The 16959-nt window shown below is 34.4% G+C and overlaps 3 protein-coding genes across 4 annotated transcripts in view; 1 reads left to right on the plus strand and 2 right to left on the minus strand.

Annotated features, from left to right (window-relative positions):
• Positions 1-7992, minus strand: part of LOC132068189 (UDP-glucuronic acid decarboxylase 6-like) — a 97841-nt gene extending 89849 nt beyond the window's left edge. Inside the window, exon 1 of the mRNA XM_059461697.1 lies at positions 7980-7992. The gene's annotated coding sequence lies outside the window, so the exon portion shown is untranslated. The remainder of the gene's footprint in view (positions 1-7979) is intronic.
• Positions 4263-5798, plus strand: LOC132068186 (uncharacterized). Its single transcript, XM_059461690.1, has one exon. The coding sequence runs from the start codon at positions 4653-4655 to the stop codon at positions 5607-5609; it is 957 nt and encodes a 318-aa protein (XP_059317673.1). The 5' UTR covers positions 4263-4652; the 3' UTR covers positions 5610-5798.
• A 1353-nt stretch (positions 7993-9345) lies between the features above and the next one.
• Positions 9346-16275, minus strand: LOC132068188 (geranylgeranyl transferase type-1 subunit beta). Of its 2 annotated transcripts, none has more exons than XM_059461693.1 (11): positions 15961-16275; positions 14528-14603; positions 14368-14426; positions 14118-14257; positions 12261-12316; positions 12103-12179; positions 11489-11534; positions 10479-10603; positions 10092-10162; positions 9961-10013; positions 9346-9810 (listed from the first exon to the last, which is right to left on the minus strand). In XM_059461693.1, the coding sequence occupies exons 1-11, from the start codon at positions 16168-16170 to the stop codon at positions 9794-9796; spliced, it is 930 nt and encodes a 309-aa protein (XP_059317676.1). In that variant the 5' UTR covers positions 16171-16275; the 3' UTR covers positions 9346-9793. The 2 variants fall into 2 exon arrangements, with proteins under 2 accessions (XP_059317676.1, XP_059317675.1); XM_059461692.1 differs by having other exon boundaries at positions 9926-10013; positions 15961-16273.
• Positions 16276-16959: the final 684 nt, after the last annotated feature.

The following is a 16959-nucleotide window of genomic DNA, read 5'->3' on the forward strand; positions in this document are numbered from 1 at the left end:
ATATATGTTTTGTCGATGTGAGACTCTTATCCTAAGTTAGCGTGCCATATATACTTCTTGTTTGTTGTACGTGATTTAATTTGAGAAGACAAAAGCATGACCACTATTGTCGACAACTAAAAAGCTTGGTTCAGGAGTTGAATTCGGAATCTGTTGAATACTATTATTTGAGTATTGCTAAAACTTGTTGAAACTAGTTAAGTAAAGCTAAATCAGATGTTTGGAAGCCTTTGGAGCCAATTTAAGGAGAGTTGGATCAAGAATTGAAGCCATAGAAAAATGATATACGACCAACTTTACACATTTTTGTGAAACTCCAGACATTTAGTTGAAACTTAAAGCAAATACTTCATAGATTTTGTCTGAAGTTTGATTTCAACAAGCCAAACTTCAGATTTATATGTTTGAAGCTAATCTTAAAACGACTAGACTTACAAAAATCATAATTTTTGGCTATGCTTTAAATAAGGATCCTCAAAGTTGCTACTTGTGTACAAATACACACATGAAGCTCTGGGCCTTTCAAGGCTACTCTTGGCCCTAGTGACAAGCCCGTTACTGATGTGGGCCAGATGATATTCTGACTACATTAAAGGCCCACTTGTTCCAACCAAATTGCCAACAAACTTCCCTTTTGATGAATATTGACATGTGTGGGCCTGATTATTGATAAGACTGACTACATTAAAGGCCCACTTGTTTCCCCACAAACTTCTTCTTATCCTTTGTCAAAATCATTGGATTCTTCCACCTACACTTTTTCCTTTAATTGACTTCAATTAGTCTATACCACATTGGAGAATATCTATCGGGCAAACTTGCATTAAAAAATTGTTTTCTAATTCCATGGGACATTGATTGATTAAGAGTATGTCTTGCAAACATGATAAGAGGGCCCAATTTTGAGAAGAAATTGCACGATTTGTTCTTCAAATGAGCTGGTTTTTAATTTTGGTCCTTCAGATGGCTGATCTTCAATTTTTGCTCTTTAAAATCGAACTTATGCCTCGCGGAGCATAAATTCTTTAAGGGCGCAAGAGATAACTTGTGGAATATTATAATGCGAAAATTTAAACTCATGCTGCAAACCCCCACCCCCCCCCCCACCCCCCGACGAAGAAATTGCACGGTTTGTTCTTCAAATGAGCTGGTTTTTAATTTTTGTCCTTCAGATGGGTTGATCTTTAATTTTTGTTCTTTAAAATCGAATTTATGCCTAGCGGCACGTAAATTCTTTAAGGATGCAACAGATAACTTGTGGAATATTATGATGCAAAAATTTAAACTCATGTTGCGCCCCCCCCCCCCCCACTTACCCCACCCCCCACCCGAAAAAAGTTATTTGTCTTGAGGGATCAAAAATTAAAGACCAACACTTAATAGGGGAAAAAGTGCAAATGACCTCAATTTTGAGGGTCCAAATAAGAGCCCATCTAAGTCCGTTTCTCCCGTGAGATAGTCTGTACTTGTCACTTTTCGATCATATCTTTGAAAAATAGTTATTTCATAAAGTTTTAAATTCTACATGTGAAACTCCATGATAATGTCATGAAGTTCCATCCGTGAAATCTGATACTCTGTGACAGTGACTATTTTTCAATTACAAGAACCGAAAATAGCTATTTGTGAATTTTTACCTTTCAGTTTAGATAAAAACAGAACGATCAAAATACGCTAAATATCATCTTAAAAATTATTAAATTATTAATTTTGTAATAATCCAAATGGGACAAAACTGACCTAGAAAATTCACCAAGATGATTTAGGTTTAGTTGATTAATTGATTGAAATAAGATGACAGTCACGAGGCTTTAGATGCATGAAGTTAAGTGAGTCATTCATAGGTATGAAGTTATGCTAATCTTAGTAACAGGAGTTTGGCTTCTAACAAGACCTAATAAAGTGAGCATTTTTTAAGAAAGTAGATCTTTCAATGTAAGACTTTAAAATAGATGATACGATCAAGAAATAACAATGATAGACATGATAAAAGTGAAAATTAGGAAAAATAAATCAATGCAAAATAGAAGATAGACGACAAGATAGCTGGCATAAGGCTTTTCATAAATTTGATTGGTGTAATTAAGCATGTTACTCTATTAATTAGTCTTTGACCGGATTAAAAAAAAAAAGAAAGACTTTTTGAGGCTACTTACAAGCCCCAAATTGAAACTAAAACAGAGGCAGTTAAAGTATTAAAAATTGTTGGGGTTGAAAGTTGAAAGCTCTGTGCACGTGAAAATGTTGTTCATAAGACAATGTAAATGAGCCAAATGAGTAAATGGCATGTATATGAAAGCAAAATAAGGTACAAATTAGAAAGAAAAACAGCTAGATCGTATGGCCCATTTTAATGAGTGTTATAAATGGTGCAACACTAAAGTAACAGCCCCTACCTAAAGTATCTTATGTAGGTCTAATAGGTTTAGAAATAAACGGGTAATTTGAGATTTAAGGTTTGTCCGGGATCTTAACATTTTTAGCCAACTAGCTAGAAAAACTTTTACCTGTCTAATTATAATGATTTGTAATTGTCGTTGATATATGCTTGGTAGATAACAAGTGTATAATATATATAGATTTAGTAATCCCTATTTTGGGAACATCCAGTGCAAATGTCATTGAATGAAGTCACCAATTACTAAATTATGTAATACACTTTATTTGTTGGGTTACATACAAATATTTCTCTAGAGGTTTATAATTTGCCGTTTGGGAACATTTCAGCCTGATGCATGTAATAGGATCGAGTACTGTACTTTTTTTGAGGCGGGCTTAATAAAAGAACACTAGAAAGCTACGTCTGAGGTAAAGTTGGAGATGAATGGCATTCCATAGCGCGCTAACTAGTAGTTTAGCGGAAAATTTTATCCATCGCTAAATACTCTTCTTTTCATGTGATAAATAATCCTCACATATTCAGACCTATCCATTCCTATAAATCCTCTTTCAGGTAGAGCCCAGTAAAGAGAACCTTGTACCCTACTTCACTCTTATGATCCTTTTCTACCCCATTTTTTAGCTTTCAAGTATATACTAGTGTATATTTTTTGCAATACAAGTTGAACATTTGTCAGAAATCCTTGCATGCTTACCTATAACTTACCCCCATTATTTTTTCAAACACTACGCAAATGAGCTAGGATAACTACTCCCACTAAAAGGGTGGCAATAGGATAAGGAAAAGATCGATTATAGCGAAGTAGTAAATATTTCTTTATTTTTAATTAACTCTCGGGTTCAAACTGAAAATGAAGTTGCCTTCGATAGAAAACAGCTTATCCTTAAACTGGAATTTCTCGATGCAAATTCGAATCAGACGAATTTCAAAACAGATCTCAACACCCAAAAAAAAAAAAGGATAAGGAAAAGGAATGGGAAAAAAAAAAAATCAGAAAAGGAAAGGGTAAAGAAAGTAGCAAAAGGAAAGGGGAAGAGAGAGACCATTGATGAAAGACAGGGCACTTTTCTAAGTGATCCCATGTGAACATCTCTAAAGAGATGTGACCTTACTATTATAAAGTATAACTTAGACAATTTTTTCAAATGTACCAACAAAAAAAAACTTGACAATGGTTTTTACCTACTTTTCCCCCCAACTGTCTCCAATCCTCACTCTGTCTCCAACTAGTGGTATCAGCAAAGCTCCTCATTCTGAAAAACAATATTAGATAAAAAAAATATATTTTATCTACTTAAATTTTGGTGAAAAAATTACTCGATACATGTGCTGAAAAAAATAGCAAGTAATCGATAAAATAATTTTGATTCACACAAACTAGTTTAGACTGTTATCAACAACAACTATGACTCAATTCTAACCAAATTGGGATTGACTATGTGAATCACACTGACAATATTGTTTGCTTTAAGCGCATCTCAAACCAATACATTTTCTATTGGCATATAAAACTTTAATAGAAATAAAAGACTCTTAGAAGATATAGGACCGAAATAAACGTATTAACAAGATTAAAACACAAGCGCAACTGAAAATATGTATTAGAAGTTCTCTCAATTTTCTGTTGACATATAAATCTCTAACAGCATAGTTATAAAAAAGGCCCCTCATTGTAACAGTGACTGACATGTACTGTTCTTTAGTTAAGTGTTACCTTCACATAAAAACATTTTAAATAAACCCCCAAAATCAGATTTATTTAGTTCTCTAATTAAAAACTAAAGTTAAAAGAGTGTCCACATCTGCTCACTTAGATTCTATTGGTGTTTTTTTTTTCTTTCCTTTTTTGTCCATGGGTGTTTTAGTAATACCAAAGCTGTTTCTCTATATAGTATCATCATTTAGCAAGTTGATTATCAGCAAAAAGGCAAGATCTCTTTCTTATTTTTAGTCCTTTTCTTTATAGTTGGTTTGAATTTTTTAGTAGTATATGCTTTCTCTACAGTTTCAACTCCAAATAAAGATTAAAGACAACTTGCTAACTCTATCTTGTTCTTCCCTCTGAACTATTGTTCTCTTCTTCTTTAGGCTGCCACTCAAAGTATCCATTTCTAGTAATGTTGGAAGATGCTATTCAAGAACCTGAGGCAATTTTGAGGTGAAATATTGGATTTTTATTTGTCAATTTGAGGTGAAAGATTGGATTTTTATCAGTCTTAGTTTCTTGATTTTGGTTCAAATAGATGTAAAGATGAAATCTTTGAGCACTGTTGGACTTGCTCTAAGTATAGTATTTGGTTGTCTTTTATTAGCTCTTGTTGCTGAGCTCTACTACTTGTTATGGTGGAAAAATAGGATTGTTAAAACAAATCTTGAAGATGGCAAAGTAAGAGAGTTTTGTTATATGTTTTGTGGGAAATCAAGAACTTCTTTGAACCCCAATGCCTTAAAATCCCAAGAAATTTGTTCATCTGATACACAACTAGTCCATGAACCAACTCAACTTCAAGTTCAAGTTCAATCTAATGTGGATTCAAATACTGATTTTTGGTTCAAACCCTTTGGAGATGAAGCAATGGATAATGAATTTATGGGACTTTGTGGACCACCAAGATTTTTGTTTTCTATCAAAGAGGAAACAAAAGAAGATTTGGAGAGTGAAGATGGAAAATCCAAAAGTGAAAATAAGAGTAGAAAAGGATCAAGAACTAGAAGTTTGAGTGATTTGTGTCTAAATATTGAAACTCCTTTTTTAACTCCACTTGCTTCACCTTCTTTTTTTACACCTCCTTTAAGTCCTATTGTTGTGCAAAAAAATAGTTTCAATTTCAATAATCCTTTTCTTGAATCAGCAAGTGATGCTGAGTTCAACAAGTTTATAAGGTCTAATTCACCTCCACCAACTTTTCAATTCTTGAGGGATGCTGAGGACAAATTTTGTAGAAGATTTGTGGAGGAAAATCTCATCAAGAATGATGATAATGTGTCATTTCAAGTTGATCAAAGTCTTGAAATTTCTTCAAGTTCAAAGTTGTGTAAAGATGAGGAAAATAGTGGTCCATTTATCACACTGATTTTCCCTAAGAACAGAGAGGTACAACCTGATCAGCATCATGTACAACACTCAAGCTCTTCACAAGTACTCCCTTTAGCTTCTTCACCTCCAATAATGAAGTTGCCAATCCAACAGGAGAACCAACAAGAGTAAATTTTGTTTCATCCCCACCCCAACCATCCATTTGATTGTATTAAAAAAATGACTCATTTTTCTTTGTTTGATTAGTGTATGGTTTTAGAGCTTATTTTGCTTGCATCATCTTGACTTGGTGATTTTGGAGGTGAAGTTAATGACTAAAAGCCAAGTCATAGTGCAATATTATTGGAACTTCTTAGTTTAGTTTTTTTTTTTTTTTTTTTGGCTGACATGAAATTTATAGAGTGGAAAGCGATAACGTGACGAATGGCGAGTCATAACCTGATGCCGGAAAGTTGACCTTCTGATCATCTGTATTTTCCAACCGATTCATGCATAGTTCAACTACTTTAATGTGGTAAAGAATAAGTAGTTCTTTCACTTAACGATTATAGCGAATAAAGTTTTGTGATCATACTTGAAGTAAGTTGAAGGCTATATTATTCGGATTCATTAAAAATATCGTTCAACATGTGTCAACTTCTCCAAAATAGTATATTTAAGAGTTGATACTGATATGATAATATTTTTAAAGAATTCGAGCAAGATCAGTTGTGAAGTTAATGACCAAAGTCTATAGACTCATAGTGCAATGTTTTCTGAAACTTTCTAAGGGGGAACAACATTCTTTGTAGACTGCCACACTGCAAGAGATGACCAGATTCCACTGTGTGTCTGAAGCAAGTGGGTAAGTGGTTATTTGGCGTGGGGGGGTGGGGGAGGAGGTTGGTTTGTTTCTATTTAATTTCTGTCTAAATACACCTGTAATCATTCAAGGAGATAATGACAACACTAACTGAGACAAAAGAAGTTGAAAACAAAATATTATTCTACTCTTTTAGATATTGTCTAGTCTAAAGTCACATTTTCAGATTCTTTGAAAATTTGTTAGATTCTTTTAAAGTAATGCATTTCTAATGTATCCAATATGGATGCGGTAATATTTTTGAAAAATTCGAACAACATAAGTCTAAAGGCATAGATAAATTCGGAGTACAATATATGAATTTATTAGAACTCAATAAATTTTAATCAGATCTTTTATATATATTAAGATATTTACTAAATATTATATATTTAGACGTGAACCGGATTGTTGCTATATATTAGCTTAAAATTCTTATAAGAACTTATCTTTATAAAGGCACCATAATATGGAGGTATGGAAGAATCAGCAAAGAGAATGTAGCCTCATTTACAAGTCATGATCTTCCCATCTTTTTATGCATGCTCTTGAATCATAATGATCTTTCACTAATTTCTTTTCTTTAACACATGTAACATTTTCATTTGAAAATTGATTGACCCACCACAAAGCAGTCTCTTTTACCCAGACAAAGAGATCACCAAAAGCCTTCCTTTTAACTTTTTAGAATTTTGCCCACTAGTAAAAAATCTTTAAAATGGGAGTGCTTTTTTTTTTTTCTTTGAATATCCGATATTCAGGATCGAATAATTTGAATTTGAATCAATAAGTTCACTGTGTGCTAAAGTACCTAGAGGTTCTTTATTGCAGAAGTCAAACTCGAAACCTCCGATCAAACTTAAAAAAATCTCAAGTATTATCACATCACTACTCGATGCTAAACAAGCATTTATCTACTTTAAATTCGGGAAGTTCCTTAGGTGATTATGATGGGAAAACTTTTTTTCCTCTAATACTCGGTTTTCTAAAGTCTACTTGCGTTGAATAATCTTACTTAGGAGTAAATACTCTCTATCAGAAGATCCTTTATTTTCCAAGCTCAAGCACAATATTTATAGTTAATGATAAAAGAATATTACTATGTTTAGGAATGTTATATCTTTTTCAATAATCCCGACATATTTCAAATGCTTGAATTCCTTTTTTACTGATGGTGATTGGTCATGATATTGATGACTTTCTTCTTTTTCGACCAAATTCTGATTTCGTTTTGCTTTTCCCGATTGTCGAATGCCTCGACTCTTTTCATCACTCCTCTCCATGGATTCATGTGTATCAAAATTTGGAATTGTCGTTTCTTTAAGTTCCCTTCTTAGTGATTATATAAAGTTGGACCAAAGAAAAGGTACCAACTAAAAATAATGACAAAAGCAGCAGAGGTATAAATAAATTTGTGGAGTGTGTGTGATGAAAATTGGCGTTTTCAGTAAAGAACAAACATGTACACTTGTGACTTGCCCGTGATTATATCTCGTGTTGCAGGCCGAAAGGTAAATATCACCTTAAAGAATCATTTGCTCCATTTGCCTTTACATACGAGCCTCTTTTACTTTTTCTAGATTGAAAATATATTATATAGTATCAAAAGAAAATGAAATAAATGGTCAACTGAGTACTGACCATAAAATTTGTAATTCTAAGATAAAAGTAATAGATCTCGAGTAACAAAGGGTTGGGGAAATAGTTTACACCGCCAAACGGGGGCGGAGCTAGCCCTTCCGGTGTGGGTTCGACCAAATCCTGTAGCTTTTGTCCGAACCATATATTTATATTAATTTTTTTGTTAAATATGTACAAATTATTAATTAAGAACCCAGTAACTTTAAAGAATTAGAACCCCGAACCCACCAGCTTTGAATCCTGACTCCGCCTCTGCCGCCAAAGATCGTGGTAGAATGAATATGAGCACTCTACTCTTAATGAAAGGTCTGCCGTTTGGGCCTTGGATATGAAAAGGTCCTGGTGCTTTGCCCCTTAATGATTTCCACACGATCATAAACTGAATTAGTCTAAATGGGTACAGGACATCGGATGAAAATAAAAAATAAAAGATAAATTTCCCCAAAGACCTCCAAATCTTGGAAGAAAATTTTTGAACCCAAGGGTGTGATTTAGTGGTCAACGAAGTGGAGGAGGACAGTGGGTGGGGGAATCAATGAGATCTCAAGTTTAGTGATTTCTTTTCATTTGCCTAAACTTTCAGGGGCGGAGTTATTCGATGTCTTTACCGGTAGAAGGTAACAAATACCAAGTAAATTAGTCAAAGTGTGCACAAGATACCCAGACACTTACATTATCAAAAAGAGAAAAAAGACCTCCAGATTTAGAAAGATAAACTAACTAGAGATATGACTACTGGTGTAATTTCCAGCTCTTTTTACACCTTCATAATAATTGCTAAAAGAAACCATATAAAAAGTTTCTAGTACTTTTATTTTATACGATATTGGCTTGAGATGAATTTAAATGGAAAAACATTATTATTAAGGATTCATAGCCGACCTTAATTTGTTTGAAATTGAAGCATAAAAATTATTGTTATTAAGTAGTCAAAGTGACTATAAAAGTTAGATAACCTAACGAGCATCCTTGCAGGAAAATATTCCCCAAAGACTTCTTGCTGATCTTAGTTTTAAACCATAATGCATACTAGTCTCATTTTGGTGATGGAATTTAACGCATATTGCAGATTCCTGGATTTAAATAAATGTGAAAGAAACATTTATTGGAGGGATTACTATAAAAGTAAAAAAGTACAAAAACTGTTTCGTGACCCCATAACAAACAACCATGGCTAACGATAAAAAGAACTTACACGCACCTGATGTTTGCACCGAGTCAATAGATGCATGATGTGTTTGTGCAGACTTTTAACAATTAACTATGGTTTATTAACATGCATTCTCACCTCATTATATCACTTTAACTATAATAAATTTACATAGTTTGGTGTAATTACCAAGCGCGGATAAGTACTTACCCTTTTACCACAAGACCAAAGCCCCGAGGACTGAGGCAATCAAATCCTTGATTAAACACCCAGGATAAGTGATTATTTATGACAAAGCCACAAGTATCATTAAAATCTCGGAGCAGAATGTCAAAAATGCAATGCTACAATAATTAGGCGAGATACCTTTCAAAAATAATGAAACATAGCTAGGTGAAAATAAAGTTATGTCATCTATGCCAAAAAAATATCTTGAATCAAATATGCTATAGTTTCATAATATTATCCAACTTCTATCTCCAGGCAACTAAGAGTGCAACTTAATTGTACCTGGGCCTTGAAAACCCTTGTATCATGCGAGTGAGGCGAGATTCGTAGTACTAGCTGCACAGGTCCAAATGACAATTGGATCAAAGTCCTGGGTGGACACCATTTGGTATACCCAGTTCAGTGCAGATTGATCCGAGGCCAGGTTCCTCTAACATACTAAATGCACAATATCCATAGTAGGCGTGATAAAGATCTGGTAGCTGACCCGGAGTTTTACCAAAACCACCATACTGTAGAACCAAAAAACAAAACATGTTCGAATGTTAGCAGCCGGAACAAAAAAAGCCAGTGGAAACGCTCATTGAGTCATAGATAAGAGAAAAGAAAGAGGAGAAGCCATAACACCTGGGATTGACAGGTGAAAAGAAATTTACGTAAACCTTCATAGTTGATGAACTTGTGAGCTCCTAAGATCTTTAAAACTCCTCCAACCCTAATCAAGGGTGTCAACTTATCAGGCCAGAAGATTACAAAATTGATATCTATTGAAGATAAAGCAATTCGAGCTCACCAGAAAGCGTAACAAGTGTCAGTAGCTTTGTTTAGTCTACCTTGGAAACCACCATCAGAAGCTGCCTGTCTCTGCAAGAAGGAATGATTGAGTCACACCAAATGCAAGACAGTAGATCAAGTGACCCATTTCTCAGTCAAAGGACCGGATTTAAGGATTGAATTTGTAAAAATAGTTATCCCTGCTGGATGTTTTTCCTTTTTTCCCAAAGAAGTAGGTACTCCTGTTTCCTTATTTTGTTCTACATTACATTTTCTTTTCAGGTTGTATCTGACCAATTATTCACTATCTTAAAACCTTTACGTTTATTCTTTGGAGGAATACTGAAAAGCATATTTAGCAGAGGAATTTAAGAACATGTTCACACAGTACTCGATGAAAATTTACCTGTAGGCTCCAGTCTAGAAGCAAGGGGACGTTTATGAAGCAAGAGGATACATTCTTCGACAATATATCATCTTCAATAAATCCCATCAATCTGAGAGATGCAACCGCACAAAAAGTGGCACCACCTGTGATACTAAACAATCACCCTCTATGAGAACTATCATATTACCATTTCAAGAAAACTAAAAGATGATTTAAGAGTATGCTATTGCTAGCATATTTTACGTTCAGCTTTCTGTCGACAAACAAACAAAAATAAAATGACAGGTAGATTCATTTGGATCCCAGCAGAATGTCTTTTTATTTTTCTCTATCCCCCCCCCCCCAACAACACACAAAACCCCGTGGCTCAAATCAGAGACAACACAATAGCCATTCTATACATCCGATAACTACAAATATTGTCAGGGTTAGGATAATAGATTGATTTGCAACAAAAGCAAGTCTAGAAATAGGAAAACAAACCATCTTTCACTTTTATCACTTTAAACTTTCAACCCACGTTTAAAAAAAAAGAAAAAAAGGAAAAGATCATAAAAGTGATATGAAGGATAAGCAGTTCAAGATATGCAAAATAAATGATCCAATTGACAGGCTGCCCACAAAAGGAAACATTCAAAGATGAGCTTATCTGTTTCCCTTTTTTTTTTTTCTTTTTTCCCTTTTGTCCAGCTGGATTGGGCGATGTTTCCGGAGTCCAAGAAGGAAGATGAGGAAGCAGATCACATATCATCCGCATAAATGAAAGAAGCCATTTAAGTGCTTGCCTCCTTTTAATTCTATCACCCTTTTTAATTTTCTCAAATAGACTTGCAACAGTTTATTCGTCTCCCCACCCCACCCCCCACCCTCCACCAAGCAAAAAAGAAGAAGAAAGAAACAGTTTCTAGTAATGAAAATCTTCTAACTAGAAGATCCTTATATGAGACTTCTAAAGAGTATGACATTAATTGCATGAATGGCAAAAACTAGGAATCTAAGTAGATGCATCAGAGGGAGTATTCACTCACCATGTGATTCTGAACCAGGAGTTAAACCAAAGCCACCATCGTATGACTGCATGAACCAGACAATAGTGTTTGAGATGAGAAGCATTACCAAGAATTATACCAAAAGAAAACTCTAGCAATTTGAAAATTAAAGTGATGCATCTATAACATTGATTTTCATTAAAAATCTCAGGAATGAGAGAATTATTTATCATAAGGGCATCATTTATAATACTTAAACATTTCTAAGACCTCTAATCCTGAAAAGTTTCGCGAGGTTTTTCAGGTGGCAGTAATAAATTACAATGAGAAACGCACAAACATTGAATAAAATCTAAAAATTCAAAATAAGGATGTGAATGCTCAAATGCTCACTGTAAAAGTAAAATTTTCTCCTAATAACAGTGTTGTCTATGACAGCTTGCATGCAACTCGACTGTACAAAAATTAATACTTGACTGGGTTTGTTTGCAACCAATAAACTAAACATAGTAATGTTAGTTAATGGAATGATTTTGTATATGCCAAATATGGGATATGATTAAGTTATTTAAGTTCACATCATCTGAGCGCTAACTATATCAAAAATACAGAATAAGAAGTTTAGTGAAAACGGATGCTCGTACTCTGCATACCTGACAGTTTATAATGTACTCTTTGGCTTTCTCTTTGTCAATGCCAATCCAGTTTTCCAACATAAAAGAGATTGCCGCTGGTATGGAGGTAAGCAATAATTAATTTTCATTCTAAAGTGTTTAAGTGCAATAAGCTCAATAGCAAAGTATCTTCATACCTGCACAATATACAAAGCGGAGGTCTGTCTCTGCCCCACTATGAATGGGCATAAAGCTGGAAAATGAAAAAAATAAAAGCAGTAGTAGTTAATTAAAACGAGACTAAATAGGCATAAACACACACCTCATATCTTCTGAGGTCAAGACGCTCTTTTGCATTTCAAACTTTTCCAATTTATTGTGATAAGGAAATGGAAGTGGAAGAAAAATGACATACAAATTTTACAGTTGGGACATGTGTACTGGAGCCTTATCAATATTTTTATGTAAAAGATGCATCTAATGGTATAGCTCTCAAGACGTGTTGGCAGAATCAATAATATGCATCTAACCATCTGTGTGTCCTAGCTTTCAGTCAGCAATTGATTGATGTCTCCATACATAAGGAGACGTATAATTGACATATAAAAAGGTGTATATACCATGGCTTAAGTACTTTCAGTGCTTTCTTTTTTTATTTTTTTAAATCAGTAAGCCTTTGTCCTTTTCTTTGCTTCCTTCTTTTCCCTTTTTGTTCTTGTTTCTTTTCATAGAGGGATTGGGTGGAATTGTCATTGCCAGCACATTCTACAGGATAATGAATTGGTTTGCACGAAAAAAAACAATGACCTTCATAAATAACAAAACAACATAATCCAAGGCATGAAATGCTGAATAAAAGATAGAAGCAATCCTTTTTGGACATCGCATAGTTGTTTCTCAAAGATGTATAATTCGTTCACCATTTAAATCAAGCACATTCCAGTTGGTCTAAATTCTATTAGATTTTATCATGCTTGTAAACAGTAGATAAGGGGCTGATTCAGAAATTCTATTACACACAATGGTTTGGAGAAATATTAATGTCGTGAGCTAAGAAAATGATAACTCTGTTTCCTAGACCTTGCAGGATACAAAGAAAGAAAGATACAATTTAGTCATTCAGTATGGTCAGTTAATGTTGTCTTGAGCAAGAAGGGTGAAAGAGCGTGATGAAGGCATAAGGCCACACCTCCGAACTTTTAGCTTCAGGAAAGCACTTGGGATAAAGGGCAGAACTCTCACAAATATAGATTCTCTATAAAAGTGAACGGAAATTCGGAATAGGATGAACCAGGTTGGCTGGTTAATCTTGTCATCAACATTACAAATAAAGCCCAAACATGCTTGAGTAACAGCATTCACATGATCTTTACACGCTGAGATGCAAGTTATAGGGAGCTTCAGTTTTAGAAGTCGCTTGGAGCATACAAAGAAATGAAGCTTCGCCTGGTGAATACAAAAGTATATTGCATGTAAATGAACGGGGTTTAGACATCAGTTGCAGTAGACCAGTAGGTGGTTCTGTCTGTTTCTGTAATTCTAGTTGTTTTCATCTTTGAAATTGAAATTCTAGCTAGTTTTCTTTGAAATGATATCGATATGAGGCTGCATGAAGCAACGCCCACCTGCTGAAATGTGCTGCTTCACTTTGTGAATGTTATAATAACAGAAGTGGTCATATGTGAAGGTTAGACAAGGGTTATACGGTATACCATTTTCCTGATGTAGGAGCTGTGAATAGTATGGTCCTTTGTCTCTTAAATTTTCATTTTCAACATGCTTTGCTGACCAAAGTTACTGGTTACTCATTTTTAATAAAAGAAAATGATATCTCCAAATTGAGAATCAATGGGGTTGATGCCTAGGTAAAGATTGCATTTACCATTCTAACTTCTACTATATGTGCGACGAGAGTAACCAAAGGCGATGAAGTATAGACACAAGGGTATTTGAAGCTTAACGGAGAACTTTGCTCGGCAAGCAATTTTAGATACAGAATGTATCATAGATCAAAGAGTTAAAATCCATAGAAAGAAAAGCCGTAAAAACTGTACCTCCCATCACGTTGCTGAAGATTTTTCATTGATTCGACGATTGATGTGGAATCCAGTAGAGATAAGTCATAGCCAAGAGTCTTCAATACGGATAGCGCGCAGTAAGTACTCGCCAAATGACTGCCATTGGGCATTGCATCCTGTGTAGAGACCATACAATCGGTAAATCCAGAGGAATAAACAAGTTTTTCTAGATCGGCTTGTTTAACCTCAACAAAATTAACAATTAACAATAACTATGTTCTTATACCCCATTGTCATTTGGTCGAAATTGAGAACTTCTAGAACCATGGAACCCATAAAATTGTCCTGCACAAAACCAGAAATCCCCAATAAATTTCTATCATCTTCAACTTCAGGACTGCATGACTAATCAAAGTTACTACTTTACATTAACAACAGAACCATACCTTTGCTCAGTTCAGCTTCGTCTAGCGGATGAGCTTGCAGTGATAAAACCCACTTAATCACCCCTTCTTTGTCAACCTGGCATCAACAAAAAGATTACTTTTGCTAACCAACTTTTCTAAACATTCACAATTAGATAATTATAGTACTTTTAGGCTTTTCAAGTTTTCAAACAGCTCCAAATTTGACTATGGCGCATTCTATTTCATTGTTACGCAATCTCAAAATTAAGGGGAATTTTTGAGTGCTGCACTCGAACATAACATCATATCTAGGTTAGATAACAGAATAAATCGAGAAAACTATATTAAGGCTGTGGAAGATAGATATTTCACAAGAAAAATGAAAAAGTACTCCCTCGTCCCAAAAAATAAGAATTCATAATACAAGGCTCAGTGCATCTCATTGTTGTATACTACAATGAAAAGAATTCTTCTGTAACAAAATTTACATATTTAAAAAATACAAAAAAATACTATCCCTCAATTTCATTTTTAAATGACACGCTTACCATGTTGATTTAACCAATTTACTCTACTAATGGTGGAAAAAAACAATGCACTGGTTGAGATTTTATATTGATGAATATCACATCAAAGTTCAGAAATTTGATTACTTAAACGAATGAAGCATCCTAAAATTTAAAAACGAGTAATATAATCAGCAATGTTTTAAAAGGCGGGGGCGCAAGGCGATGCGCTTTACGAAGTATGGGGCGAGGCGTGAGCCCCAAGACACGGAGCGTAAGTCCCATGGATCTACGGGGAGTAAGTCTCATGTATCTTCAATTTTATAATTTTATTACTAAGAAAATAAGCAAAACTAAAATTTTCACTAAAAATCTGCAAATAAATCACAAATAATATAGAAATATTATTATAATTATTATTTGAAAAGATAACAACACAAAAATGACAATAGCCGAGATAATCTTTAAAATGAAATCATCATCATCGATCTCCACATCTACTAGTCCTTCCCACCCTCAACTAATATTTGAACTGATTTTTGTTTATATATTTCAAAGAAGGAGAAAGGTAAAAACTGTAAGAGCAATGACGAAAATTGGATAAATTGCCTTAGGAACATAGTGCTATGGAATTTCTGGGGCAGCCGGGCAGGGCGTACCCAAAAAGCTCAAATGAATAATTTTTTTTTTTTGTCTATATTGAGTAGTTAATACTACGTTCAGAAAATTGATTATTTGAACGAATGAAGCATGCTAAACTATCATAAACTGTAATATAATCAGCAGTGATGCAGTATATAACAAATTTATAATTAAAATCATCTCAAAAGATGATTGAAAAAGAAAATGCGGACATAATCTGGGAAAAACAGAGTATTAACTACTCAATATAAACAAAAAATAATTCAATTCTCTGAGAGTAGTGAAAATATTGTTGATATCTAAAGGGACGAAAGGACCACGTACGCGATCGAGAGATCGAAGAATGTCGAGACCGCAAACGGCAAAGTAAGCGAGAGTAAGACGATTAATCTCTTGCGATTGATAAGGTGAAGGTAATAACTCAAGCATCATCTCTAAATAGCAAATATGACTATTTTTATCGAAGAACATAGGGATTGAATCTTCAGAATCTGGATCGGATAAGCTTAGAAACGCATCATCTTCCTCCGCCATAGTAGAGATCTAGCCGCCGGCGAGAATTTCAGTATTTTGTGGTGATTGTTAAAAGCACCCCAAACACGAAGAGTCTTCGAAAATTGAAGTAAAGCGATCTTTTAAGTTTGCAAATCACTAGAGGTGACTTATAGGCCAAATTATTTACTCCAACCCCCCCCCCCCCCCCCCCCCCCGCCCCGCCATTTATTTCAAACTTAACATCGGTCCAATATCAAACCACACGAACTTCATTCAAAATAGGAACTGATTTCAACTGCTCTTTCAAACTTTCAACTTTAAACCCACGAACTGATCTCAACTGCTAAATGTGCTTCTTGAAACCGTCTTCAACCTCTTCAAAAGCCGACTCTCATACGAACTGCTGCTCTCCATTTCTCTCAGGTAAAATTGCTTAACTTTTTCTTCTTTTAAAGTTAGGGTTTTGAAATCAAAGTGAGAAAATAATGATTTTGGTCAGAGAAGAAGAAGAATAACATCGGTTTTTGCATAATGTTGTTTATTTTGTTGTTCAATGCTTGAGAAACCCTTATTTGCTGTATTTGTTCGAGTTGTTGGGATTTGTGTGTTTGTAAATAGTATATGTGGTTGTGAAATTATGATTTTTGGTACTGTTTGTGTTCTTGTTCTCCTTGGGGTTTCGAAAAAAGGGTTTGAATTTTTTTTGGATTTTTCCAACAAATTGAGTAGGTTGTTGCGGCAACTTGACAAGACTTGTTTGACAGTTGAGCTTGGTTTATTTTGTTTAACTTGTGATGGTTGTGTGTTTGTATTGAAACAAATGTTTTT

Source organism: Lycium ferocissimum, chromosome 8, assembly GCF_029784015.1.
Source record: "Lycium ferocissimum isolate CSIRO_LF1 chromosome 8, AGI_CSIRO_Lferr_CH_V1, whole genome shotgun sequence".
Lineage (NCBI taxonomy): Eukaryota > Viridiplantae > Streptophyta > Magnoliopsida > Solanales > Solanaceae > Lycium > Lycium ferocissimum.

Excerpts from the sequence above, each read along its gene's own strand:
- LOC132068186 (XM_059461690.1), top strand. The coding sequence starts at position 4,653 with ATGAAATCTTTGAGCACTGTTGGACTTGCTCTAAGTATAGTATTTGGT.
- LOC132068188 (XM_059461692.1), bottom strand. The coding sequence starts at position 16,170 with ATGGCGGAGGAAGATGATGCGTTTCTAAGCTTATCCGATCCAGATTCT. Across the intron at positions 14,604-15,960 it reads TTCTTCGATCTCTCGATCGC|GTTGACAAAGAAGGGGTGAT; the intron begins GTACGTGGTCCT and ends TGTTGATGCCAG. Across the intron at positions 10,163-10,478 it reads TTCTAGACTGGAGCCTACAG|AGACAGGCAGCTTCTGATGG; the intron begins GTAAATTTTCAT and ends TCCTTCTTGCAG.